The sequence below is a fragment of the Hydra vulgaris genome, chromosome 15 (assembly GCF_038396675.1).
Source record: "Hydra vulgaris chromosome 15, alternate assembly HydraT2T_AEP".
NCBI classification, from domain to species: domain Eukaryota; kingdom Metazoa; phylum Cnidaria; class Hydrozoa; order Anthoathecata; family Hydridae; genus Hydra; species Hydra vulgaris.
This window is the reverse complement of record NC_088934.1, coordinates 23,243,972-23,271,679: the sequence shown is the minus strand read 5'-3', so window position 1 is coordinate 23,271,679 and position 27,708 is coordinate 23,243,972. Positions and strand designations below refer to the sequence as shown.

At 27.5% G+C, this 27,708-nt stretch overlaps 1 protein-coding gene across 2 annotated transcripts in view; it reads right to left on the bottom strand.

Moving 5' to 3' along the window:
* The window catches only part of LOC136072006 (dynein axonemal heavy chain 8-like), a 135,890-nt gene that overhangs the window by 35,052 nt on the left and 73,130 nt on the right, over positions 1-27,708 (bottom strand). For both annotated transcript variants that reach the window (XM_065819355.1, XM_065819356.1), the window contains 20 exons: positions 27,115-27,177; positions 26,802-27,040; positions 26,487-26,727; positions 26,201-26,400; positions 25,876-26,029; positions 25,347-25,718; positions 21,578-21,739; positions 21,113-21,337; positions 20,346-20,598; positions 13,786-14,072; positions 13,484-13,678; positions 13,162-13,296; positions 12,750-12,911; positions 12,386-12,632; positions 11,302-11,543; positions 9,234-9,377; positions 8,784-9,018; positions 5,874-6,016; positions 5,628-5,762; positions 2,800-2,922 (listed from right to left, as the gene is read on the bottom strand). In XM_065819355.1, coding sequence (XP_065675427.1) covers positions 2,800-2,922; positions 5,628-5,762; positions 5,874-6,016; positions 8,784-9,018; positions 9,234-9,377; positions 11,302-11,543; positions 12,386-12,632; positions 12,750-12,911; positions 13,162-13,296; positions 13,484-13,678; positions 13,786-14,072; positions 20,346-20,598; positions 21,113-21,337; positions 21,578-21,739; positions 25,347-25,718; positions 25,876-26,029; positions 26,201-26,400; positions 26,487-26,727; positions 26,802-27,040; positions 27,115-27,177 — 3,957 coding nt within the window. The remainder of the gene's footprint in view (positions 1-2,799; positions 2,923-5,627; positions 5,763-5,873; positions 6,017-8,783; positions 9,019-9,233; positions 9,378-11,301; positions 11,544-12,385; positions 12,633-12,749; positions 12,912-13,161; positions 13,297-13,483; positions 13,679-13,785; positions 14,073-20,345; positions 20,599-21,112; positions 21,338-21,577; positions 21,740-25,346; positions 25,719-25,875; positions 26,030-26,200; positions 26,401-26,486; positions 26,728-26,801; positions 27,041-27,114; positions 27,178-27,708) is intronic.

Genomic DNA, 27,708 nt, shown 5'->3' with positions numbered 1-27,708 from the left:
ATATATATATATATATATATATATATATATATATATATATATATATATATATATATATATATATATATATATATATATATATATATATATATATATATATATATATATATATATATATATATATATATATATATATATATATATATATATATATATATATATATATATATATATATATATATATATATATATATATATATATATATATATATATATATATATATATATATATATATATATAGTAGTGTGCAAAAGTAACCGGACAAGAGCATAACTTGAGATTAACTTTTAGATGTAAAGTCCAATTTCTTTCAAATTTGCACTGAAATGTCAAAAAATTGATTACAAATCTAAAAACAAATGAATTTTTACTATATCTAAGCAATTTAATCTTAAAAGTTCATTTAAATAAAATATGCGTGTGCAAAAGTATCCGGACAAAAAAAAAACTTGAATTAGATTTTTTTTTTAAACATTTTTTAAATTGAAAATGCTTTATTTTAAAGTATTGCTTTACTACTTTGTCGGGAAGTTCTTAGCATTAATTACTGCTTGACAGTGACAAGGCATTGAGTCCACATGCTTCAAAATGACAATAATTTTGATTTTTCCCATTCTTTTTTCAGAGTATTCAATAAATCACGTTTACTTGTTAGTTTTCAACCTAAAATTTGTCGATCAGTGAGCTTACATAGACATTCTATAGAATTAAGGTCAGGACTTTGCTAAGGCTATTTGATTAATCGAATTTCATTGGTTTTGAAAAAGTTTTTCACAAGGGTTGAAGTGTGCTTTGGGTCATTGTCCTTCTAAAACATCCTTCCTCAAGGCATTTTGTCTTTAGCATGTGGTAGCATAACATTCTTAACTATATATTTGTACATACTTTTGTCCATTATGCCATCAATCAAATGGATAGGACCGATACAACCTTTATTCAAGTTAGCCCAGTTCATAACATCTTGACTTCTGTGCTTTACTGTTGGTAGCTGGTATTTAGGATTGTTTTTATGGTCTTTTGGTCGACGGACATATCTAATATTATCAGATCCAAATAACATAAACTAAAATTCATCACTAAAAAGTACTTTTAATCACTGTTTTCTTGCCCAAATCAAATGTTCATTAGCAAATCTTAAGCATGCTTTTCGATTCTTTATATAAATAAAAAGTTTCTTTGTAGGACGTCTTCCAAGTAGATTTGCAGACCTCAAAAGACATTTGATTGTGTCAACACCACATTTTTCATTATAAAGTTCTTTAATTTCAGCAATTACCAAGACAGCATTTTGGCGTGGAACATTTTTCAGGGCTCGAGGATGGATATTTCAGCAGGATTATGACTCAAAAGACACTTCAACCCTTATAAAAGACTTTTCCAAAAACAAAAAAATTCAATTAATGGAATTGACATAGCAAAGTCCTGACCTTAATTCTATTGAACATCTATAGAAACACATAGATTGACGAATTTCAGGTTGAAAACCAGCAAGTAAATTTGATTTATTGAATATTCTGAAACAAGAATGGCGAAAAATCAAAATTATTGTGATTATGAAGCTGGTGGACTCAATTCCTTGTCACTGTCAAGCAGTAATTAATGCTAAGGGCTTCCCGACAAAGTACTAAAGCAATTTACTTTAAAATAAAGTATTTTCAATTTAAAAAATGTTTAAAAAAAAATCTAATTCAAGTTTTTTTTTTCTGTCTGGATACTTTAGCACACGGAAATTTTAATTAAATGAACTTTTAAGATTAGATTGCTTAGATTTAGTAAAAATTCATTTGTTTTAGATTTGTAATCAATTTGTTTTTGACATTTCAGTGAAAATTTGAAAGAAATTGGACTTTTCATTCAAAAGTTATCTCAAGTTATGCTCTTGTCTGGTTACTTTTGCACGCTACTGTATATATATAACAATAAAACAAAAAACAGCATAAAAAAAACATTAGCAAATATTTAGAAAATCCAAAGTTTAGTGTTTTAGAATATATCAATGTTAAATCTCAAATTTGATTTTTAAGAATTAATACATGAGACCTTTAAGGATTAAGAACAAACAATATAGTTATAAAGGAGTAGTTGTTGTGTCTTTTTTATAACTATATTGTTCTTTATAACTATATTGTTCTTTATAACTATATTGTTCTTTATAACTATATTGTTCTTTTTAACTATATTGTGCTTCATAACTTCAATGTTCTTTATAACTATTTGTTCTTTTTAACTATATTGTTCTTCATAATTATATTGTTCTTTATAACTACATTGTAACAGACAATATAGTTATAAAGTCTTATTTTTACCTGACTTTTATCTTAATCTGTAAAAATAAAAATTTTACTTGAACACTCTTTAAAACTGAACACTTCAATACTGAATTTTAGATGGTAAAATGTCACCTCTTTTTTTCTGTACATCCCAATAGACAGAAATAATTCTAAATGGTTTTTATAAATGAAATGTCTCAAATTTAGGGAGAATTAAAAGTTTAATGTCTTACAGAAGAGAAAAGGATCTAAATAAAGAGGTCAGAAAAGTTACATGTTTAAATCTTCTTCCCTAATGTTTTTGAAATCATTAGAGTATAAATTTTGAAATCATTAGAGTATAAACTTTGAAATTTTGAAATCATTAGAGTATAAACTTTGAAATTTTGAAATCATTAGAGTATAAACTTTGAAATTTCATTTTGAAATCATTAGAGTATAAACTCTAACAAAAAAATATATTATTAAACTAGAATCAGAAATTCCAAAGAAGCACAGAATTTCCAAAGAAGTATGTTAAAAAAATACCTGATCACCCCAAGCATTAATAGCAGGCATATTTATATCATCAATAAAAACTGTCATCTTTCGACCAGCAGGAGGGCCATATGTTGAACCAACACGTTTATCTACATAACTTTCTATGGTTCTCTGAAAAGTTAAATACATATTAAGGTTCAGATTTTTTGCAAAATAATTGATTTCCGGTATCATAACTTTTATTAAAAAATTATAAACATTGTAATTGATAATTAAAAAGATAATGATAGTAGTAATTGGTAATTATCAATACAAAAATAATTATGAAAACATAATCGCAAACACAACCTTTGATAAAATCTTTGTTTAATTCAAACTTAAAATAGGATTTTAAAATTTTCTTTAAATTTTTGTCTGAAGTAGGAAATGAAGTTACAAATTTTTTCAAAAAATATGACTCTGAATTAGTAAATTTTTTAATTAAAAAAAGAAATGTTAAATTTAGGTAAAAAAATATTTAAAATTACATCTAATATTAAATTTTCAAAAATTACATCTAATAGAAAATTTTCAAAAATATTCAAACAACATATATTAAAAAAAATTCTGAAAATATTCCACTATTAAAATATAAGTCTTTTACAAAAAAATTACATTAAAAAAACAAAAACAAAGCTGATAAGTTTGAACTTTCATTCAGTTTTGCCTGCATATTCTCTATTATATATTTAAAAAAATAAAAAGTATTGATCAACCTTTTTAAATAATTAAAAAATAAAACAACGTCAATGTGATTGGTTGGTTTAGGTAAACCAACCAATCACATTTTTTATTTTTCTCAAAAAGACTCTAATCATAATAGAGTTAAAAAACAAGATAAAAGTTAACATTTTTTTTAGTGTAAATTAGTAAAAGTAACTAATAATAGAACTTCTAAGATGCTAACAGAAAAAAAATAAATGTGTGTATGCAAGTAGGATCACTGTAAACTCATTATTAGTAAAAAGATTAAACATAAATGAACTATAATTCATGAGACCTTGGTAGGTGAAACAAATATGATAGCTCTTTAGAACAGTATTTGTAAAATATCAAAGCAATCAATATCATTGGACCTGCTAGAGCAATAATGGTCCTTAGGAAAAGATAGTTTAAGAAAATGTAAAATTTGTTTTCACACTTTTAGTTAAAACTTTTTTACTTAAAAATTATCAGCTACTTGTATCTCTGAACAATCACAAAATGACCATCATATCCAGGTGTGGCATCCAGTTTAACCAAAATGTTCTGACTTTTTATTAGGGCAGAAATATAGAGTGTAACTACCAGTGAATGAGCTTGGAGAAAAGATTTGCAAGAAACGATCAATGAAACTCAGGAACAAAAAAAGCAAGCAAAGAAGGTACCATAAAACACCCCTGTGTTTATTAGAAATAAAAAATGAACCCTTGAGTTTTTAAAAGTAAAAATGGAAAATGTCAATTTATCTTCAAAGTTAACTTTTGATTCAAACTAATAAAGTTTGCTTGACAATCAAAAAAATAATGAAATTGAGTCTACAACTAAATAAAATACTCAATTCCTCTGAGTAATTATTTTTCACCATTTAATAACATGACTGAAACTTTCACTAAAAATTTATTTTATGGTTGTTTAACCATAGTTTTAGCGTTAAATAAAAAATCACTTAAACATACTGTTAAAAAAAAAGGACACTGCAAATAAAACTTTATTAAATTCCTGTAACTTCACCTAAAAATGTGATTTTTTTTATTTATTATGGTAAATATTTAATGTAGTCTTTTTCAGAAGGGTTTCATAAGAGGAACATTTTGATAAATATAACTTATGACAAGTCTATTTTTATTTCATTTCTTATGACAAGCCTATTTTTATTTTAACATCTTTAAAAAAAAAAGCAACAACGTTTTTAAGGCCATTTTCCACAAGACGAAATATTCCTGCAAAGTGAATTATTTTGTTGATAAGCATGCACAGATAAAACATTTTTGGCAATTATGCTAATACAGCATTTTGCTGCAGCAAAAAAAAAAAGTCAGATTCATTTCGACTTTTTGCAATTTGCCATAGGTGAAAACCAATCAAGCTTTAAATAGTATAAAAAAACAGTAAAAAAAGCAAAAGCACATTGTTTTTAAAATGGCAAAGGAACAAAATTCTCAACATGGTGTTTTTACTGATTTTCTATGAACTCACTCTGAACATTGGCAAGTATAAGTTAATTCATCATATAAGGAGCAAAACTTAAATCAAGAATTCGCAAATGAAAATTTCCACACTGTCAATTTCGAAAGTTATACTTCACAATAGGGTTTATTATTGAGTGGCCACATGAAGACAAACCTTTTTGTGAAAAATGCATGAACTTACTGTTTGTTTGTGCAGTAAAAGTTTTGTTTAACAGAAAAGTTCATATGAGAGTTTAGCATTTATTTTCTTATGCTTTCTTATAAATATAATATAATATAGGACAGAAATGAATATATTATAAATATAAGACAGGAATGTTAAAATTAATGCATGGAATTAAACTTCCATATGTTTCAAAGTAGAAAGTATGCAAAATAAGTAATAATTGCTTTTAGTTAGACATACAGCATAAACTTATTGCTGCCATTCTATTGTTGATAATGAAAAAAAAGTAGCACAAAAGAAAACAAGTGGAAATCAAAACAGCGTTTCGACATGGTGAAAAAATTTGCTTCGCGCAAATATTTTGTCATGTGGAAAACGGGCTTTAATGTATTTTTAGTATACTTTTAAACATTTTTAAAACACAAAAACACTGATTTTAAAGAGAATCATTGCATTATTGAATTTTTTTTTCAAAGAAATATTGTCATACAAAACTTTACCTGAAAATTATCTGGAGTAGTTGCAGACGAAAAACTAAAGGATTTACTCATATGCTGTTCAATATCATACTTGTTTGTGTACCCTTTCACTGTAACAGTTTTTGCAGTACCTTGTTCACCAATCAACAATACTGCCTGAGTGAAAGAAATATTCTATTAAAAAAAATTACTCCAACTTTGAACTTCAAATATTTTATTCTCATTTTAACTAAAAACTTTATGTTTGAGTCTTCTCATACTACTTACTTTTCCCTGTTTTGCAATAGTATTTGTAAGGAAGTCAATACAAACATTGTCAACATTTGGAACCAGAATAGATGAATATGAAGGTTTTGAGTCACTTGGATATATATACTCTTCAACTCGATTTCTCCAATGTTCCCAATCACCTAATAAAAAAGAAATAAAATCACATAAAGCATATTCTAACAGTAAGAAAATCACCATCATGCATATGGATTGCTTTATTAATTATATTTATTTTACAAGATTCCTGTCAGTCTTCAAAAAGTGTTTTTCTCTTTCTTCATTTTTATCAAAATTATTTTACAAGTGGTTATTTAAATTTTGAAATATATCCATTTATAAAGGTGGCAAAGCAGCATAAATGCAGCTTTCTTACCTTTTTTTCTTATTTATGTGTCTTTTAAACAGGTAGGGAAATTCAAAAAATTGTTTTGATCTATAAAACTACTTTCTAATTGTCTTATTTTAACTCTATTATAAACAAAATTTTTAATCAACATATTTTTTATATCACACTTTATATCATATAACTTTCTGACAATCAATAAAATATGAACTATGAATGCATGTTTAGATAGGGATCTATGACATCAAACTTAAATAGTCTACTCTGGGGGCTTCAGTACAAATATCAACTATTTTAAAGCTTGCTTCTGCAAGGAGTGCTGCTACATCAACTGAGAGTTCGGCATGAAGCAGCATCTTTCCTTTCATTATTCTTCAATTTTTTCTTCTTTTTTTGGAAATACTGTATAAATTAATGTAACAAAAATAGGGTAACAATTTGTTATCTTAACATTCTATAGTTTTTATATATATATATATATATATTTATATATATATATATATATATATATATATATATATATATAATATTTCCTGAAGGATAACTGTTGAATGTTGGATCCAATAAGTTTCAATTTAAAAATCTACCGAGGAAAGTCAAGGGGATATATATACATATATATATATGCATATATATATGCATATATATATATATATATATATATATATATATATATATATATATATATATATATATATATATATATATATATATATATATATCTTGCAAAGTTCACCAGACATACTTGCTCTTTGTGAGACTAATTTAAGTTAAGCTGTTTTACCTTGTAATCTTAGCGTTGATGTTTATCTTTAATTTGTAAAGACTCCGATAATCACATGCTTGGCCTGGACATTTACATTTGTAAGAATTCACCCATTTGTCTGAAAACTAGGTTTGAATCCTCCGACTATTCTTTTATGTGCTTATGTTGTTGGTGGCTTTAATGTTTATCACACTGACTCGGTTCTAGTGAGTGACTCTGCAGGTGATAAGGCCTACAGCTTTTGACTTTTTTAATCTCTAACACAAATAGTCAACTTTCCAACTCGTTTTTCAGACAATCCGAATCATTAACCTCATTACCTTTATTCTCTACTCGAATTATGTCTTGTTTCTAATCCAAGTCAGTGCACAGTTTCTTCACATTCAACCTTATGTGCTTCTTCATCTTCAAAATTCCTCTATCATTGTACCTCTTACAACTACCTAAAAGCTGACTAGGACTCTATCTGTGAATAACTTAGAAAATTAAATAAAAAACTCCATCAGATGTTATTACAATTCCACCTTGTTTAAAGCCAAAATGGTTATCCAATGCAAACAATTGAAACACTATCTCATAAACTGTTGCAACATCTTGTTGAAATCATACAACCTAATCTAAATAAAACTGAATGCAGAGCAAAAATTTCACCTTCATTTGCATCAACAGAAACAAATTGGTTACAATAAAAAAGTTCATTTGATATTGTTAACTTATACCCATCAGAGCCACTTAATAAGCAACTTTTGCTATAACTGACATTTTAAACAAGGATATAAACGAACTAGTAAAACAAACTAAACTATCATCAGTAGATATTCATAAACTAATTTATCTCTGTGTTAATAAGTGTTGTTTTTTATGGCAAGACCAAATATATGTTCTAAAAAAACTCTGGTTCAATAAGTTTGTTCATAACAGTTGTTTTATTTAAGGCATGTTTATAGCATATCAAATCAAAAGCTATTCAAGAGGCTTTAAATATAAATATTGCACCAAAATCTTATAAACATTATGTTAATGATAGTCATGCTAAATTAGCCAGTTTAGATGATGGGAATTGTATTTTAACAATTTTAAATTCACAAGATATTAAAATGTTCAACATCAATTAAGTTTTCTAGATACTTGACTTTCAACTAATCATTTCCTTCACAACTATGAGTTTTCCATATATCATAAGAATGCAATGATGAACGTACTTACAAAATCAAATTTGTGCATTTCACTAAGTATAGCAATTAGTATTTTCAAAGGATTTTTAGCTAGGGCATATAAAACATGTTCTGAACATAACATTCAAAATGATGTTAATTTTCTTAATAAGATTTTTGCGGTAAACAGAGATTCTATAAACAATATCTGGATATTGCAAAAAATATATTTGGATATTGCAAAAAATTATATTCCTTAAGACCATCATTATCTCAAAAGAATGACACCAAAAATCTAATTATTTTACCATGGGTACCAAGACTAAGACTTTTACTCAGAAAATAATTTTGTAAAGTTGGCATTTGGGGTGGATACTAACTTGATTGGTAATTGTTTAGACAACTATTTTTCATTACTTTGTTACAAAAACTGTCTGAGCTGAAATTGGAATTTTAAAACAACATAATCCTATGTGGTGTAAAGTAAGTGAGTGTGTATACACATGTGCGCATATATATATATATATATATATATATATATATATATATATATATATATATATATATATATATATATATATATATATATATATTCAAAACAAATGTAAAAATAAAGTAATATAATTAAATTATTCAAAACTTACCATTTTTATCAACAACATACTCAAAGATTGTTTCTTGTGATCCTTCAGTAATTTGTGGTAAATCAAGACAATTGCAAGATCTTAAATAATGCTCCATTTTAACACGATCATCTAACTCTAACAGTGCCCCCGCACTCCACATAATAGAAAATACAATCAGTTTATTTAGGTGATTTGTTGGAAGAAGACCATGCACCTGCCGATTGGGAATCAATCCTTCCATCAGGTCAATAGCCTGCAAAAGAATGCCTTTTTTAAATTATTTTTGTATATTTACTATATTGATAACTTAACTTAAAACTTTAATAATTGAAACAATATTACACCAAAAAAATAAAAAAATTTATGAATAGAAAATTAATAACCTTTAATAATATTATAATAAAACACTATTATTCTAAACATTAACATTATATGATAAAATGATTTAAAAAAAAATTAAATAAGCACTTGTTTAACAATATTAATTTGAAGTAAGTCCATTTTAGGATTTAGACTTTGATAAATAAGAACTAATATTCCATCAAAAATGTTATCAAATATTGACTGAATAATCTCAGCTTCTGTAGGAGCACGTGTGGATCGCAACCAACCCTTAAAAAAAAAGTAAAGTTAAATAAAAAGTTTTTAATTTTTATCAATAATTTAAGAGCAATGACTAAAGTCCACTTTTTTCACAAATGCATATAATGGTTCCAGTGCATACTCAATACAGTTATATATTTATTCTGCATGGAATAATTGCCTCAGTTCAATGTTATTTTGTTTTGAGGTTTTGCAGTGTTTTTTAGTTTCAAAGAAAATAATACAACTCCATTTTACTCATTAATTTGTCTACTTTTGTCAGCACATAATCAAAACTGAACAACTTATTTTTAATTTCAATCTTTCAATTTATATATTTTACCGTTTCCTTGCATGTTAACATTAGATTTTGTGTGTTTAACTGATTGATCATTAAATTCTACAAATCATTTACATAGATTTTGTTATATATTTTATACTGATCGTCTAATACTAAATATCTATGTTTTTATAGCCTCTTTCAAATTAGTTTTGGTAAAGCTGTTTGGGCTTTGTCGCATAGGAACTTGTCCATAACACATAGGACATTTCTGATAACATTATTTCTGTGCTAAATCAACTGCACACAAGCATTATTTTGTCAAAATTACAAGAAAACTAGCAACTGAATGTTAACTTCATACCATAACAAGTATAAGTCTCTTTCAGCACTTTTGGAATTAGGTTTTTCAACCAATAATAAAATAAAGAATATTTTATTTAGACAATTACTTTGATTCTATATATACTAGCTATATATATACCCATGGTACCTGAATTTAGCTACAATATTTTGCAGTAACTGATTGTATTTTTATTTTGTTTTAGTGACACTATACCCTTATTTAGCAACAGCCTTGGATTTAGCAATAGCAATAGCCTGCAAGAATCTTCCTTGTCCAAACATGTCCAATAATGTGTACTACAAAAGACACCTCTCAATTTATGCCTTTATTATTCATGCCTTGTCTGCATTAGCCACATACAATAACACATACAATAACACAATCTTCACATACAATACAATCTCACATACAATAACACAATTGGAAAGAAAGGTGTTGATAATGTGTGTTCATTTCTTAGTAACTTCCTGAAATCAAAGTCTCAGAAACTGCAAAAGAGTTACTTATCTTTTGTAATAACTGTGCAGACCAAAATAAAAATTATGCTGTTATTTGTTTTCTGCAAATTTTAATTGGTATGATTCCAGAAGATTCATATCACTTTTTCAGTGATAGGACATTCTTATCTTGAGTGTGACAAAGATATGGGTCAGACCAGTACCAAGAAGACAGTCAAGACATCAGATGATTGGCATGATTGAATCTATAATTTGAGACTCAGCTTATAAACATTTGTTGTGAACAATAGATGTTTAAAAGACACAGCAATTTTTTGAAACCTGACTAAAATAATGTGTGTCCGTTTCCAAAAAGACCTGTAGAGGAATTGTTTGTTACTGAGAACCATTTAAATTAGACAGCTATTTTTCACTACTTTGTTATGAAAACTGTTTGAACTGAAATCAGAATTTTAAAACAACACAGATATTTTATTGTGACAATTACAATGCCAATCCCAGTCATGTACTGTTAGGAAGAGGATGACTAAGAATCACATTCAGCAGCACAACAAGCTTGTATAACCATTTTGTAATGGAGCATTGGAAACAAACAGCAGAAGTACATTGACATACATATTCTAGTTCATTTCTGCAAACTGCCCTTCATATACTATATATACACACAAATAACTTTAAATGTATTCTACAAAACAGAATTCTCAATGTTCTTAAAGGAACAGAGCAATATTAAATTAGTAGAAAATAATCAATCCTCTTTTTTTTTGATTGATTCTTTTATCATTAATTTTTTTAGCCGAGATAAATATCACTTATTTTTAACTAATGTACTATTCTTTGTATATTATTACAAGCAAAAATTAATTTTACCTGAAGCACAGGTTTCCAATTGAGTATAGAAGAACTCATAAACACCATTCCTACTCTTGAAACAGTAGCTGGCGATGCATTATCAATATTATGAACTTCAAATAATATTTTGCATTGAGGTGACATAACTATGCGATCACCATTTGCTAATGTTAGAGTTTTGTTATCATCCAAAACAGAATTTAAATTTTCAATCCAGATAGCATCAACTGGTCCATCAAGTATTAGCCAGACTTTCTCTCCTAAATTCATATTTATAAAATAGAAAAAAAATTTCTATTTTATACTTTTGCTAAATGTAAAAATAAAAAAAAAGTACATGCTAAAAATGTACTTTTGTACTTTATAAAAAGTAATTGTTCAAATTGTACTCAAACAGTTCTGAACCTCTGAATTATAGTAAAAAACAAGTAAAACTTTAATATTGTGAAGATCTTTAACACAATATATACTTTATTTCATATGCTAATTTAACAATTTAATTTTATTATAAACTACTAATTAAATGTAATAACTTCTTATACAACATGTAATTAGTTTTTTACATTTATTGTAAGTTATATTAAAATTGAAAAAAATTTCTTAAAAACATATGAAAGTAATATAAATTTTTTTATTTCGATTTGCAAAATTTTTTTTCAGATTATTTTCATTTTTTGTATGCATTCTGCTTTATTTTAAAACAGTTATCATAAAATCATAAAATACAGTAAAATACAATAAAGTAATTTTACAAAGTGAAACCATTTAACAGAATGGTAAAAAAGCCAGATCTTTATTAATACTGGAATGTTGAAAGTACAGTATGCAGATCTTTAATATTCAAAAAGATTTAAAATTGTAAGATTTATAAAAAACAAAACAAACACAAAAATAATAAAAGAAAAATTTGAAAGTACTTTTCAATTGGCTTTTATTCATGATTTTCAAAAGAGATTTTTACTTAAAGACTTTATAATAAATAATATTATACTATTATAAACCTATATAAAAACAATATAACTTCCCAGAAATAATTAAAAAAATTAAATATTTTTGTAAAAACCATTTTTAACAAACAGATGCACATTAAATAAAATTTTACCAGGTTTTGTTTTCAACGTCTTTCTCCACAATGTTGAAAAAATTCCATCAGTCCAATCATTAGTTGAAGCATCTAAACGGCCAAACATTTGTGGCGCAGTTATAGCTTTCGGATTCATTCTCATTTCTCTGTGTGGCTCACCTTGATCTCCTAAAGCTTTCATTAGCATAGTTATACATACTGATTTCCCTGCACCACTAGGTCCCAAACACATAAGACCATGGCGTACTCTCTGAGTTTCAAACAACTATAAAACACATAGATTAAACTATGACAGAAAATTATGCAAACAAAAAATTTTTTTTGCTTATAAATTAGCATAGCCATTTATAATCCCGTAAAAAAAATTGAAAATAATAAATACTTGGATGACTTTGAGAACCCAAGGAGGATGAAAAATGAAACCGCTATCTTCAACATTTTTTTGTATAAATGATTCTAGTTGGGGATACCCAGCCTTTTCAAGTTTAATTCCAGGAAATAAGTCGTCAATTAAACTCAAGAACAGTTGAGCATCTTCATCAACCTAAATTTATAAAGATAATTTATAAAACTTGTGTTCCTATGAAGTCACATATTCATTTGTTATATAATATAGTTTTTCAAGAATTGTTTTGTAATTTTGCATAGCATTTTAAACTAACAATCAGTTTTATATTTTTATACTGTTAAGTATTTATAATTTTTATACAATTTAGGTTTCATCATTTCTATTTTGTTTGAAAAAATAAAATGTATAACATCTTAATTTTTATATCAAGTAAAAAAAAAAATACCAATTTAGAGAGATTCATGTCTCGTAAAACTCTCATAACAGTTGTACTTTCACTGTCTGTTGGATTTAGTCTCTTGTTTGAACCAAGTGTTCGCAAAACAGAAAGTATATTTCGTAAACCGAAATCATAATGCACCTAAAATTTAATATAATTAAAAATATTACATCTGCCCTTAATGTAAATACCATAGATCATACCCATATTTAGAAACAATAATATTAATAAAAGAAAACACAAAAAAACACTATTAAAGGATGGCAACATTCTCGCACCAATTAAAAACAGCTATATTAATAACAACAATAACATTATAAAAACAAACTTGTTTAGTAAGTTGCTCTTCACATAGTTTATATAGCGTGTAAAACTTTTGTGCAAGGATAACATTTTCTAGAAAACCACAAGCAGCAAGTTTCACTCTCATAATAATTTGTCTATCAGGGACCATCATTGCAACAGTACGGAACTGAACCTTTAAATTTTCTGGAAGCTCTTGTCGACCAGCATAACCTGGATTCTAAAAGGTAAATAAAGTTTTTACATCTTTTATTTATCATAGTAGAAAGAATAAAAAATAAATACACTATTTTTAATAATTTGAAAAAAATTTATTCATTAACTTGCCATTGTTAAAAAGATTCCAAATTCCGTATTTAATTCAACAACATCGCCATCAGAAAAAACAAATTCCTTCTTTCTTTCTTTTTTTGCTGTTAGTATAATATAGATCTGTTGAGCTGCTACAGACAATACTGGCAATTCAATGCGATTAAACTCATCAAAACATCCCCATGCACCAGCCTGAGCTAGTCCTTTGTAGATTCTTCCTAAGCCTCTAAAGTCCATTTGATCCGAACAATTAAAAACAACAACATACTTTCCAAGAGCTTTACCCATGTCTTTCACCGTTTCTTATTAAAGTAAAACAATATTGCAAATCATAAGATGACTTTAAATAAATAAACAATCTTTAAAATTAGTAAATAAAGATTATAAACTTTCAAACATTCAAAACAAATTGGTATTTTTTAAAAAATATATAGCTATCAGTGATAAGCATTAATTCACACAAAAAGCAAATTATGCCATTCTCTTATTTAAATTTGACATATAAATGAGAAATAATCTTATACAACCATTATTAGGTAAAAATTAACTGATCAATAAACATTAACTGATCAGTAAACATTAACTGATCAATCTGATCTAATGAACTTTTTTAAAGAACTGTTGAAACTTTATATTCTTTTCTTTTTTGTACATAGTTTAATGCTCACCACTCTGAATGGCTTGGCTCTAGTTTCAGTGACTCTGCAGGCATTAAAGCCCACAACTTTTGCCTTTCTCAATCCCTAACTCAAATAGTCAACTTTCCAACTCGCTTTCCTGACAACCCGAATCATCTACCTTCTCTACTCGACTTATGTCTTGTTTCTGATCCTAGTCAGTGCTCAGTTTCTCCACATTCACCTTTAGGTTCTTCTGATCACAGTTTGATCTCTCTAAAACTAATATCTCATTCTTCTTCATCACCTGAATCCCCCTATTATTGAACCTCTTACAACTACAGTAAAGCTGACTGGGATTCTTTCCGTGATTTTCTTCGTGATGGCCCTTGGGTAGAAATCTTTTGTCTTCCTGTCGACAAATGTGCTTCTTACATAACTTTGTGGATTCAGGCTGGCATGGAATCTTTTATTCCCTCTCGACAATTCCAGGTCAAGCCTCACTCTCCTCCGTGGTTTTCCTCACACTGTGCTGCTGCGATTGCCAATCGAAACCGTTACTTCCATATTTATCAGCAAAACAATTCTCCAGAAAACAGACGTCTGTTTATTACTGCTAGAAACAATTGTAAAAAGGTTTTGTCTAATGCCAAAACCCGCTATTCTCAGGTCATGAAATCTTGTATCTCATTTCAAAAATTAGGCTCTCGTGACTTCTGGAGAATCTTTAATAATATCAATAATAAGGGCAAATCTATAATTCCACCTCTCTTGTATGATTCAGACTTTGTCACCTCACCTAAAGACAAAGCCGAATTGTTTGCTAAAAACTTTTTATCAATATCATCTCTTGATTCCACTAGTTGCGTTCTACCTGATATTACCAACAAACAGGCTGATCCATTGCTTGACATTCATATCACTCCAGCATCTGTATCTAAAGTGATTTCCTACCTAGACTCTTCTACAGCTTGTGGCCCGGACAACATACCTGTTATTGTCTTGCAGAAGTGTTCTCCGGAGCTGTCATCTATACTCTCAAAACTATTCAACAAGTGCTTATCAGAGTCTTGTTTTCCAGCCTGCTGGAAAGCGGCATCTGTTATTCCTATTTTCAAAAATTCTGGAGAGCGATCTGATTTGCCTAACTACCGTCCCATAAGTCTTCTTCCTATCATTAGCAAGGTTTTTGAATCTTTAATTAACAAACACTTAATTTCTCATCTTGAATCTAATAACTTACTTTCTGATCATCAATATGGATTTCAATCTTCTCGTTCTACAGTTGATTTGGTAACAGTAATAACTGACAGGTTTTATCGTGCGTTAGATGAAGGTGGAGAGGTTAAGGCCATTGCTCTTGACATTTCAAAAGCTTTTGATAAAGTTTGGCATGCTGGTCTTCTCCATAAGCTTTCTTCTTATGGTGTATCTGGCAACATCTTTAAGATCATCGAATCCTTTCTTTCCAATCGTAGCATAAAAGTTGTCCTTGATGGACAACACTCTTCTTCTTATTCTGTAACTTCAGGGGTTCCTCAAGGTTCTATCCTTGGCCCTATACTCTTTTTAATTTACATTAACGATCCAGATATTCTCACATCTAAGGTGGCATTGTTTGCAGATGATACTACCATTTATTCTTGTCGTGATAAGAAACCAACACCCTCTGATTGCTTGGAGGGGGCATTTGAGCTTGAAAAGGATCTCACTTCTACTACAGCATGGGGCTCACAGTGGCTGGTGAACTTTAATTCAGATAAAACTTAATTTTTCAGCCAATTGTTATCGCAATAATTTAGATCTTCCTATATTTATGAACAGTGATGTACTCGATGAGTCACCTACTCTTCATCTTCTAGGATTAACTCTTACTTCCAATCTTTCTTGGAAACCATATATCAAATCAGTTGCAAAATTAGCATCTGCTAAGGTTGCATCTCTTTATCGAGCTCGTCACTTTCTTACTTCGGATTCTATTCTTCTCTATAAATCTCAAATCCGGTCTTGTATGGAATACTGTTGCCATATCTGGGGCGGATCTTCTAATGATGCTCTTTCTCTTTTAGACAAGGTGCAAAAACGCATTGTTGGACCTGCTCTTGCAGCCAACCTCCAACCATTATTACATTGTTGTAATGTTGCTTCTCTTTCTCTTTTCTATAAATACTATTATGGGCACTGCTTTAAAGAGCTAGCGTGTCTAGTGCTATCTACTAAAATTCATTCTCGTGTTACTCGTCATTCAATTAAGTGTCATCCTTTTTCTGTGACTGTTCCTAAGTGCTCCAAAAACGCTTATTCGTCTAGTTTTTTTCTTTGGAATTCGCTTCCTTCATCTTGCTTTCCTGATTCATATAATTTGCAATCTTTTAAGTCGTCCGCCAATCTTTATCTTGCTCTACAATCTTCATCTTTTCTCTTTCAGTAACTTCCAACTTTAATTAGTGGCTACTTGCAGCCTTGTTGGAAGCGAAAATGTTTAAAAAAAAAAAAAAAAAAACATAGTACTTTTTAAAGTTTTTTTTTTTAACTATTAAATTATGTGCAACTTTTAAATTATTTTTTTTAACTAATAAATTATCTCCAATGAATTTGTTGTTCAAAAGTTTTGGCCTATGTTTTTAAATACTTTACTAGTATCATAAAAGTGCTTTTGTATTATGGCTTAGTTAAAACAGTTTAGCTGACTTACGGTATGAAATTCCCTTCAATTAGTATCCAATAATCTTTGTTATTATTTATTACACTATACATTACATTGCATAAATAAAGCTTATGCAAAATAATTTAAAAATATAACACTCAACTTTTAAATAGACAAATTTTTGTCATTTAAGTTTTAAAAACTGAATATAATCAAACTTGTTAAAGCATTATATAATAAGCTTTTTATTATAGTGTCGTAAATAATGGAGCAACCAATAAAATTGTACTTCTTTTTATACACTAGTTTATAAAGTTCTCATATTTAACTTCTTTTTTTCAAACATTTTCATAATCATATTTAACAGTTCCATAGCTAACAATATTAAATAACAGATTATCTTGCTATTTTTGCAAAAGTTCATTCAAAAAAACTTCAAACATCAATTTCATAAACAGTACTCAAGCCTCATTTTGTTGCTTAATGTCACATTTGACCAACACTATTATTTTATTGTTTTTAACCATAAAACTGATATTAATAGTAATATGATTGTTAAAGAGTCAGACAGAAAAGTGTCAGTTTCAAACATGTCTCTAATTGAGCCTGGGTTTAATTTCAGTTTTGATGCAATTTTAATGAGGAATTTCTAATTTCCATGCAAACATGGTGTTGACAGTTGTGCTCACTGGTGATGGTGCTGAAAGATCATAAGCTTTTAAAGCATCATATATACTTTTTAAGGTTTGTAAATAAAGACAAGGTCAGAATTAATAAAAGTTGATTGCTGTGCTGATTGAGTCAAAAGATTGCATCTATTTATTTACTTATAATTCGACCACTTGCACTAAACTCACTACAGCTTGATGCCACTTTTTTTATAACGAGAAATGTAGTTTTATAACAAGAAATAAAAACTATTCCTTCTGAAAGACAAGTGAAGAAGATTTCCGCCATTTAAAAAAAAAAAATATTTCCTATAAATTTATTTTTCCAGGGATCCAGATGGGGCCAGATCTTGAATCTGATTTCTTTTCTGTGATAGCTTGAAGCTTGTAATGGCTTGTAAACTTTTACCCAAACAAAACTCTGTTATTTAATGTTAAGAATTATAACAATATAGTTGATATTTTTATATTGGTGAATGGCAACACTTTTACTGAGTCCTTTACATATTTTCGGTTTATCATTCACTCATGGAAATCGTATATATAATCCATTGCAAAATAAACATTTGGTAAGATTGTTTCTCTCTATTGCGCTCACTATTTTCTCTCTCCTGATTTTATTCTCTACTGCTATAAGTCTCTCATTTGTCCTTGTATAGAATATTTCTGTCATACTTGAGCAGGTTCTTCTAAAGGTCTCCTTTCTCTTTTAAACAAGGTCCAAAAATGTATTGTAAATGTAGTTGAATAAGGTTGCATCTCTTTCTTTTTAATACAAATACAACCATGGTTGTTGCTCAAACTATCAATTATCTCTTGTTCCATTAACCGAAATTCAATCTCGCATAACCCATCATGTAGCAAGCTCAAATTCTTTTATTGTATTTATCTCTTCATGCTCTAAAAACTTTTTTTATTTATCTAATTTTTTGCTTGCATATTAATGCTTTGGAACTCTCGCTCATCTTCATATTTTCCGACTCATGAAATTTACAGTATTTCAATTCTTCTGTCAACAGTTTTTTTACTCTTTAACAACATTCTTTGTTTTTAAGTGAAAAAATGGTATTACTTATAAACTACTTTTAAAAAGATATTAAAAAATAAAAGGATATATTACATAAACTAAGGTTTCAAACAATAAATTCATTAGTTTTGAGAGAAAAATAATATATTTCATGATCAAGTATACAAATGGTACAAACATTTGTTAGCTAATCTTAATGAATTTACAAGCTAATCTTAACAATTAAACGAGTCAGCTAATTTTTACAATTTAACAATTTGACAATTTAAAAACAAAATCAATAAAATAGTTAAGGAAATTAATCATTTTTTTGAAAAAAACAACAACAATGGAACTTTATTTACTTTTTGTTTTAAATATAAAACAGATAATTATCTATTTTACAAAATATTACTCTTTTATTTGGTATAATACTATAAAAATATAATAAAATAAATTTCACTTCATTAAAATCAGTACAAAACAAAACTTAAATTTTTTTTTATAAAATTAAAATTAAATTGTTTTATAAAAGCAATACAAAACATAATGAAATAAATTCATTTTGTAAAAATATGGTATGAATTGAAACAGACTTTTATGGTCTTGTAAAAGCAGAAAAAACAGAATGAACTAGTTTTATAAAAATACAATGAAAAACAAAATGATTTTTTCAATTTTTTTTTTAAAAGCAATACAACATAACAATTATTTTTTTAAACTAAACAACAATTATTTTTTTCTTCTTTTGTGAACAAAAATCTTGAACTTAGACAAATTCTCAGAACTTTTATAAAGTTATTCAAACTCAACCTTTTTAAAAAAGGTTTTCTCTGTGAAACTTGGCTGTAGAGGATAAGCTTAAAGCCTTCTTATTACAGTCTCAACAAAAACATTTATGCCGTGTTCAAAATTAAAACCTGTTTAGACTTCCAAACAAAAAAAGTGTAGTTTTGAACCTACACTGTTTGTTGAGAAAAATAACTATATAAATAACTTATAGCTTGTTTGAGCTTCCAAGATTATGTGAAATCTTTAATTTTGATATTACTATTTCCAATAGTTAATAATAATTTTCATTAGTATATTTATCTTTGTTATTTTAAAAATACTTTACATTTTTAAAAACTTATTCCTATACCCTCAAAAGTATCAAAAGTATAAGTTTACTTATAAAAGTAGATAAGCTTACCATAATTAAGAATAATTAGCATACAGGTATTATATGTTAAATAAGTTATTTAGATATTTATTTTCACACACAGTTTACAAAGTTTACTTAAACTCATATATAAACTAATTTTGTAACTTGTATATTGTTACTGTATATATTCATGTTAAATAATTTTTTCTTTCAATGCAAGAAGCATTTAGCGAAATAAAAAAGGCGGAAAACCTTTTATTTTTTAAAGCAAAAAGTAGAATGGAGTAAAATGTACATGTTACAAAAACAGACTTGCTATATGCTACAAAAACAGTTACACGTGTTACATGTTAAAAAAACAGTTACATTACAAAAATTGTTACATGTTACAAAAACAGACAGGGAGAAGACTTAAGAACTATTTTGTTTTAACTGTTACTAAGTTTGAAATAACCACAAAAAAATTATCAGATTTTATTTAAAAAAACTCTACCTGTTTTTCCTGTTCCAGCTGGACCTGCAGGAGCCGCACCCATAGACATACCAAGAGCTTGAGCAATTGTTATGTAGCAACGATCTGTTAAAGGTGTGATTACCAATCTATCAGTACATCCAAGAAACTCATTCTGGTATTCAAAATTGACATTAGTAATTGACACAATACACTTGTCTGTATCTTCATGAAAATAAAATCGAGACTGTTTCAACCAATCAAAATCCTGTGTACTATGAGCATGCATTTTTACCTTAAAAAAATACAATTACAAAAATAAATAAAAAATAAAAATTTTGTTAAAAGTTATTAGTTGGCATAAAATTAGGCCAACTCTGTACTCCATAAGACTTTTCTTGTGCGAAACTCAACATTTCTTTTTTTGCAAGAAGTATAACTTCCTAAACTCCTTGTAAATTTATAAAACTTCTATAAATGCTTTGTAAATTTATATAACTTCCTTAAACTCCTTGTAAATTTATAAAACCTTAGAAAAACAGTAACTTGAAGGAGGAGTGTGCTCTAAAAACGCGTTCTTATTTCAAGACTTTGTTGTTTCAAAGTAGTAAGTAAAGAAAGTACACAATCTTAAAAATGAATCATAACCAAATATTCATAATATTTAAAAAAAAAAAGCCATTGAATCATATATTTTTCATTAAATCATACTTTTTTAAACATTCAATAAGTCTATAATAGGCTTGAATCTGTGACAAAGAATTGGTATCATTCATTCATTTCAAATTATTTATTACTTAAATACTTACAAGATCATCAAATATATCTCTTTGATGGACATGTATTGTTACAAGAGTTTCAAATTTTGTTCTTTCCACTTTAGTAAGATCTCGTATGGTGACATCAATAAGGGAATTTAAGAGAACTAAAAATGCTTGATTGGTTTGCTTCATTATAAGCTTGTTCTGTTTTGAATTTTCTAATGCTTCTTCTGCATCTCGTGTCCAAATCATTTGAATGCCAAGTAAGCCAACCTAAATAATACAATAAAAACTATTAAAAATTTGGTGACTCATTACTTGTTGTAACTTATTACTTGCTGTCAGTTATTACTTGATGATGTATATTAATAGTTGTAATTTGTATTTGATTATAAGTTTTTGTTGAAACTTATCTGTTATCACAAACTACTTAATGCGAGTTATTGATGTATCCTATTACATAAAGTTGCAACTACTTAAAGTAAAAAACTGAATTTAGAAGAAAAAAACAACCTGTGAAACAAAGGTATTAAAAAAATTCATAATATCAATTCCAGAATCTTTGAGAGCAATAGATGCATCACGAATAACATTGTGAAGAGAATGTTGTGCTTCATGAAGTAATTCTAATAACCAAACTTCAACATTACCCTTGGCAACAACATGCTTGTCAAGCTATAATTAAATTTTATTTATTAATAACCAATAATGCCTAATAAAAATAATTGTGTAATTCCTTAAAAGCTCATAAAATATAAAACAAGATGCAAAACCTTGCTTAAAATAAATTATTAATTCTAACTTAAATACTTTCTATCCTTACCTTTAAAGTTAAGCTTTTAAAACATAAATTTGGATATTAAACTTGTTTTTCAAAAACCAAATTAGGCATGAAATTACATAAATGTTTTTTATAATATACATAAAGCTTTTTTTATTGTTCAAGAGTCTGCTATACACAAACTAGGGTCATGGCACCACCTAACGCGACTTTAAGAAAACTTTTAACTTCAAAACTTCTGAACTCCAAAACCATAACAGATTTTTATTTAGGGTTTTCAAATTAATATTTTATACTCAATTATTAACTAAATTATATAATTCGAGTAAAGTTATTTTTTTAATGTTATTTTAATTTTTTGTAAGATCTGGTACGTTTCTTCACCTATCGTGATAAAGCACCACCTACTGTAATCGATTCTCCACCTACCGTGTATGAAAAAAATCGTATATTTTAATTTTACTTTTATATATTTAAATCGAGAAACAAAGACATAAATTTAATATGATTACAAAACAAAAAAGACATTGGTTATGAAATTATCTACCAAAGCTTTTTTCTGAATTTAAACTTTTTTTCTTTTTAAAATTTTTTTTTTTAATTTTTTTTTTAATGTTTTTTTTTTTGTCTTTTAGTTTTATTTTGTTTTGTTACAGCTTGTTTTCTTTTAGATTTTTCTTGTTTTTCTTTTTCTTTTAATTCTTTTTTTCCAGCAGCTTTATTTTTAAGTTCAATTTTATTGATATCTTCTTTCTTGGCATTTTCTCTAGTTATTTGAATCTCTAACCATTTGGATGAAGTTACAACGCTCGGTAATCGTTCAACTTGTTTCAGCCTTTTTTTCGTGATTGGTTGTTTTGGCCATAAAAAAAAGTCGTGTAATGGGTTTACATATTTTATTATTTGTTTATTTGAATCTGGTGGATCTGCTGCTGATTTGCTTTCACCGGATTCATCAATTATTACGCTTTTTTCAAATTGGCTAACATTACTAGATACGATTTTATTTTGTGCACTGCTGATATCTAAATACAATTCTTTATCGATTTCATTGTTCAATACATTATTGTTGGCTTCTATTAAATTTATGGTTTGTTTTGAGCTATCGTTAAATTTAAGTTTTTTCCAAAAATTAAATAATTCTTTGAAGTCAGTTTTACCTCCCCATTCTTTATTTCCAGTTTTTTCAAACTGTAGCAATACTTCAGGTGCAACATTGTTTTCAAATATGTTTTCCACATTATTATGGCTTGAAAGATTTCTTTCATTATTATCAATTGTGGAATTCAATTTAACATGTTGAATTACTTTTTTATAATCAACATTGTTCGCATTAAATGGGAATATTCCTGTTGACCTAAACCCGTTAATAATATTTTTTCTCATATTTGGATCCATAACAAAATTATTTAACAACATTGGTACATTTTCTTTGTGAATTTGATTAAAATCGTTATCCAATTTAAATTGGCGACAAATGTTCATTAGGAAACAACGAAATCAAATGAATTCTTTCTGAAGAGCAATACATGCTGAGCTCTTTAGACAGATGCAAGTGATGTCCATCCATGAACATATATATAAGTAATTGTGTATTAATAGATTTCAAATATGATACTAACACATTTATGAAGTACTCATAAAAGCATTCGGCGGTCATCCAGCCGCTGTCACTTTTACCAAGTCCCCAACCTGGTGGTGCAGCAGCAACAATAGTTTTTGGCATTCGAGCATACTTGTACAATGTTAATGATGGAGCAAATTCACCATTTGCATTTACGCAAAATAGAGTTGTAAGGTTTTCCTTATCGCTGTTGTTGCATTCTTCATAAACATCAGTTTCATCTAAATTAAAAACACGAGATGGATCATTAAGGTATTGCGCATCATTGCCTAATAATTCATACACCTCATTAAACCATTTTCTTATCAATGCTTCAGTTATAAGACCCTAGCTCAACTAATATGCTCTGCTCATTTTTGCAATAATTTCTTATGATGACGCATAAATTTATAAAACCAGTTTTTACTTGGGATATCATCTTTAAATGGTGTTTTTATACCTTGCCCTATAACTTTTTTTTGTACCGTCTTAATTAATAACTTTTTTGTTATCGCAATACCCATGTTAGCGCACTGCATTAACCAAGCAAACAATTCATTCTCTATTTCTTCTCCAAGATATGATTTAAAGCCAGAGTTTTGCCGTTTGGGTTGGCTTTTACCAGATAATTTGTCGCGTAAGGTACTTTCAGGAACATTAAACTTTTTGCTGACATATAAAATTTTTTCACCTTTATTTAAAGCTCTAAGTGCTGCATGCAGTTGTTCTTCTGAATACAAAAGCTTTTTTTCGAATATATTTTTTTTCTTTTTTGAACCTTGCATCTTTCTAATCAAACTCATTTCACATAATAAACAAAGTATAAAAAACATGTCAAATAAATACTTCCTAGGGTTAAATTACCTTTAATTGGTAATTGAGTTGAACTGAAATGGTTTTTTAGAGAGAAAACTTCACAAAATAAAACATATCCGAAAAAATATTTTTATAAATAGTAAGTGCTATTGTAATTTTTGTAATCACCTACCGTGTAAAAGATTGAACAATGTTGTACAAAAAATACTAATATTTTTTAATAAAATTTAAAATATTCAATGTTTTTACAACTATTTTAAACTTTTATCAAAAAAATTATATAAGTTTTAAGCTGTAAAAAAACTAGACAAACTTTTTTTTACTGTTAAAGATTTTCTTAAGAAAGCAATAAAAAATCATTTGCGGGTAAAAAAACATTTCAAATCTTTAAAAATGTATCTTTTTAAAAATTATTTATTAGTGAAATAAGTTAGTTTTGTATAAAACAATACTAAAAAGATAAATAAAAAAAAAAAAATTTACTGATTTTTTCAAAAACTACGGTAAGTGCTTCATTACGGTAGGGGGTGCCATGACCCTATATTATAAAATATACTGAAATATAAAGAAATAACATAAACAAATTAATATTTTCAAAGAATGCTTAGCTTTAGAAATAGGCATAATATGAAATATTATAATACTAGTAGTTGCAAACTACCTAACTAAATAATAAAGTTCTAAAAATATTTTTTTATAAAATACACAAGAAGATGAGTAACTTTTTTACATTTTAAATAATAAATTGATTTATATGTTTACTACCTAAATCAACAAAGCTACCTAGTATATTTTTCTTAGACTAGTTCTTCTTGTTTATTTCAAAGAAATATTAGCAACCTACTATACAGTAAGAGAATCTTATATGAAATTTATTTTTTTGTTGGCATAACTACTTATGACTTGAATTTGTATTCTTGAATTTCATAAGCTCAGTAGAGTAAAAACTTTTAGACTTATCTGTGAGTCACGCCACAAAACCTTACAAGCAAAAGACAATGCAGCAGCAAAACCAAAGCAGTATTTTATTATTATGGGGTGGAATCGCTAAAAGTTTAAATTAAGATTATTTTAAAAACTACCTGTACAGTTTCTCCTTCACTTGAGATAATAGAAATAATTCTATCATAATCTTGAGGATGGAACCCAACATTTTTTGTGTTATCAAAAATGCCAAGCAAGTGCGCTTGAATAGTGTGGCTATCACTAGCTTGACCTAAAATTTCAAGTAGTGAAGGATCAGATATAAAAAAAAAACGAGGAAAAAGAAGACGTTTTTTCTCTAGATATCCAGTTAAAGACTTTTGACATAATTCCAGTTGTTCGTGTAAATGAGGAAGTAATTGCCCCATTGTCTCATCTCCAACACAACATTGAACAACATTAGGTGTTTCATGTGCACGGGCCATAATTTTAACCCAAGATTTATCAATACCTTGAAATCTTTTTGCTTCCTAAAATTTACAAATAAGTTTAAAATTGAATAAACAAAAAAAATTTATAACAACTTGAATATTTGAATAAATCATCATACAAGATTACTTTAGTAAAAATAGCTCAAATGAAATGACATAACCTGTGTATAACTAAAATAAACTCTATAAAAATAACCTTGGGAAGCTGTTTAGCAATGTCTCCACCTACAAACACAGCTTCTAAATAAATCCACAAATTTTGAACAACCATCCAACTTTCTATTATATCTGATGTGTTTGACAAATTATACACCCATGTTTGAATTTCTTTCTTAAATGGTGCATTGTACCTACCAACAAATGTTATTAAATTGATTCTATTATATTTTACTAATAAAAAATACATCAAAACTAAATTCAACATCAATAATATTTTTAAAATGCACAAAGACACAATCATTATTTTAAATTTGAAAACATTTATAAACAATTACTTAAAATGAATAAAATTATCATCACACCTGTTACTCATAAGAGATCCAAGAATCATAAGACTATCTTCAAGTAGTGCAATTATATCTGTGGTGTTAGCACCTTTTAAAAGTAGTTCTCCTCGAGCTTTAAATGACCCAAAAGTAAACTCTTGTACTGTCCAGTTTGACACAATGACTGAAAGTTTAGCTTCTATATCTTTCTCTTTCACAGCAGAAATACAAATGTCCTAACAAAAACAAATACATAGTACATACTTAATACATACATAATAGTACTTTAAAAAGAAACAAAAATGAACAGAGAATTTTGTACCTCAATATCTTCTTTATGTTTTAGAAGAGGAGCCTCCATAATATTTCTCAATGAAAAATTTTCACTGTCTACATCAAAATGATGACCAGTAACTCCTTCCATACGATCCCAATGACGCTGCTTAATAGCTTTATCTGCCATCATTTCCAGAAGTGGACAACACTCATTAAAATCATTAATTTTTTTATTCAACTCAATATATGCATCCCACTCATTTAAAGCTTTTGGCAAGCGACGACACCTGTAAGTAAAAAAAATTTTTTTGTTAATATTTTCAAAGAATGTAAAATGAATAAAAAAATCTTATTGAAATACCTGCTCTGAAAATCTAAAAGCCCAGTGTTTATTTTTTCAATATCAACATCATGCCATAGAATATCATAATAACTATTAACAGTCTCAATGACAGCATTGTACAACCCATAGAGTTTTTGCAAAAGCCCAAGTTCTTTTTTAATTTGTATAATTTGAGGATACTCAGATAATGGAATCCCAAACAATTCTTCACCACCTGAATAAGTTTGATATTTCCTCCATAAATCATCAAAGCGTATCTAAAATAATTAAACAAAAGTTCAAGACATAGATAAAAAATTACTATTTCTATAAAATAATTTTAATTTTTTACCTGAAAAAGAGCTAATCTATCACTAGCTTCCTGAGGGGTTATTCCATGTACCATTGGACCAACCTATAAAAATATTGGACTAATCTTTAAAAAATATTGTATTAAAGTAGTACCAAATATGACTAGTTCAGTATAAAACTTATTTTATACTGAGCTAGTAATATTTGGCAATAATGTAACTAGCAAAAAATCAGAAATAATTTATATAACTATTTTGGATTTTTCTTTAATCAAATTTAGACCAAACAAGGCTGCAATGAACCACTAATTAATTTAAAAAAATTTTAAATTGTGCAAATCAGGAAAAAATAAAGATAAGAGAGAATTCCAAAGCATTAAAGTTTAAGAAAAATAAACTAAAAAAAATTTTTTGAGCATGAAGAAACATTTTAAGTAAAAAATGCAACTCTGCTAAATGAGGTCAGCATGAAATTAATGGAACTGAAGACGAGTGTTGTGATTCTAGGATAACTTTAATACTGCAGTTCTCTCTTAACAGTTTTAAAAGTTTTATAATAGTTTAGAGAATAATGAAGAGATTTGTGAATTCTTTTCTCAGAACATGACAGAAATATTGTTTGAACACAAGCTGTT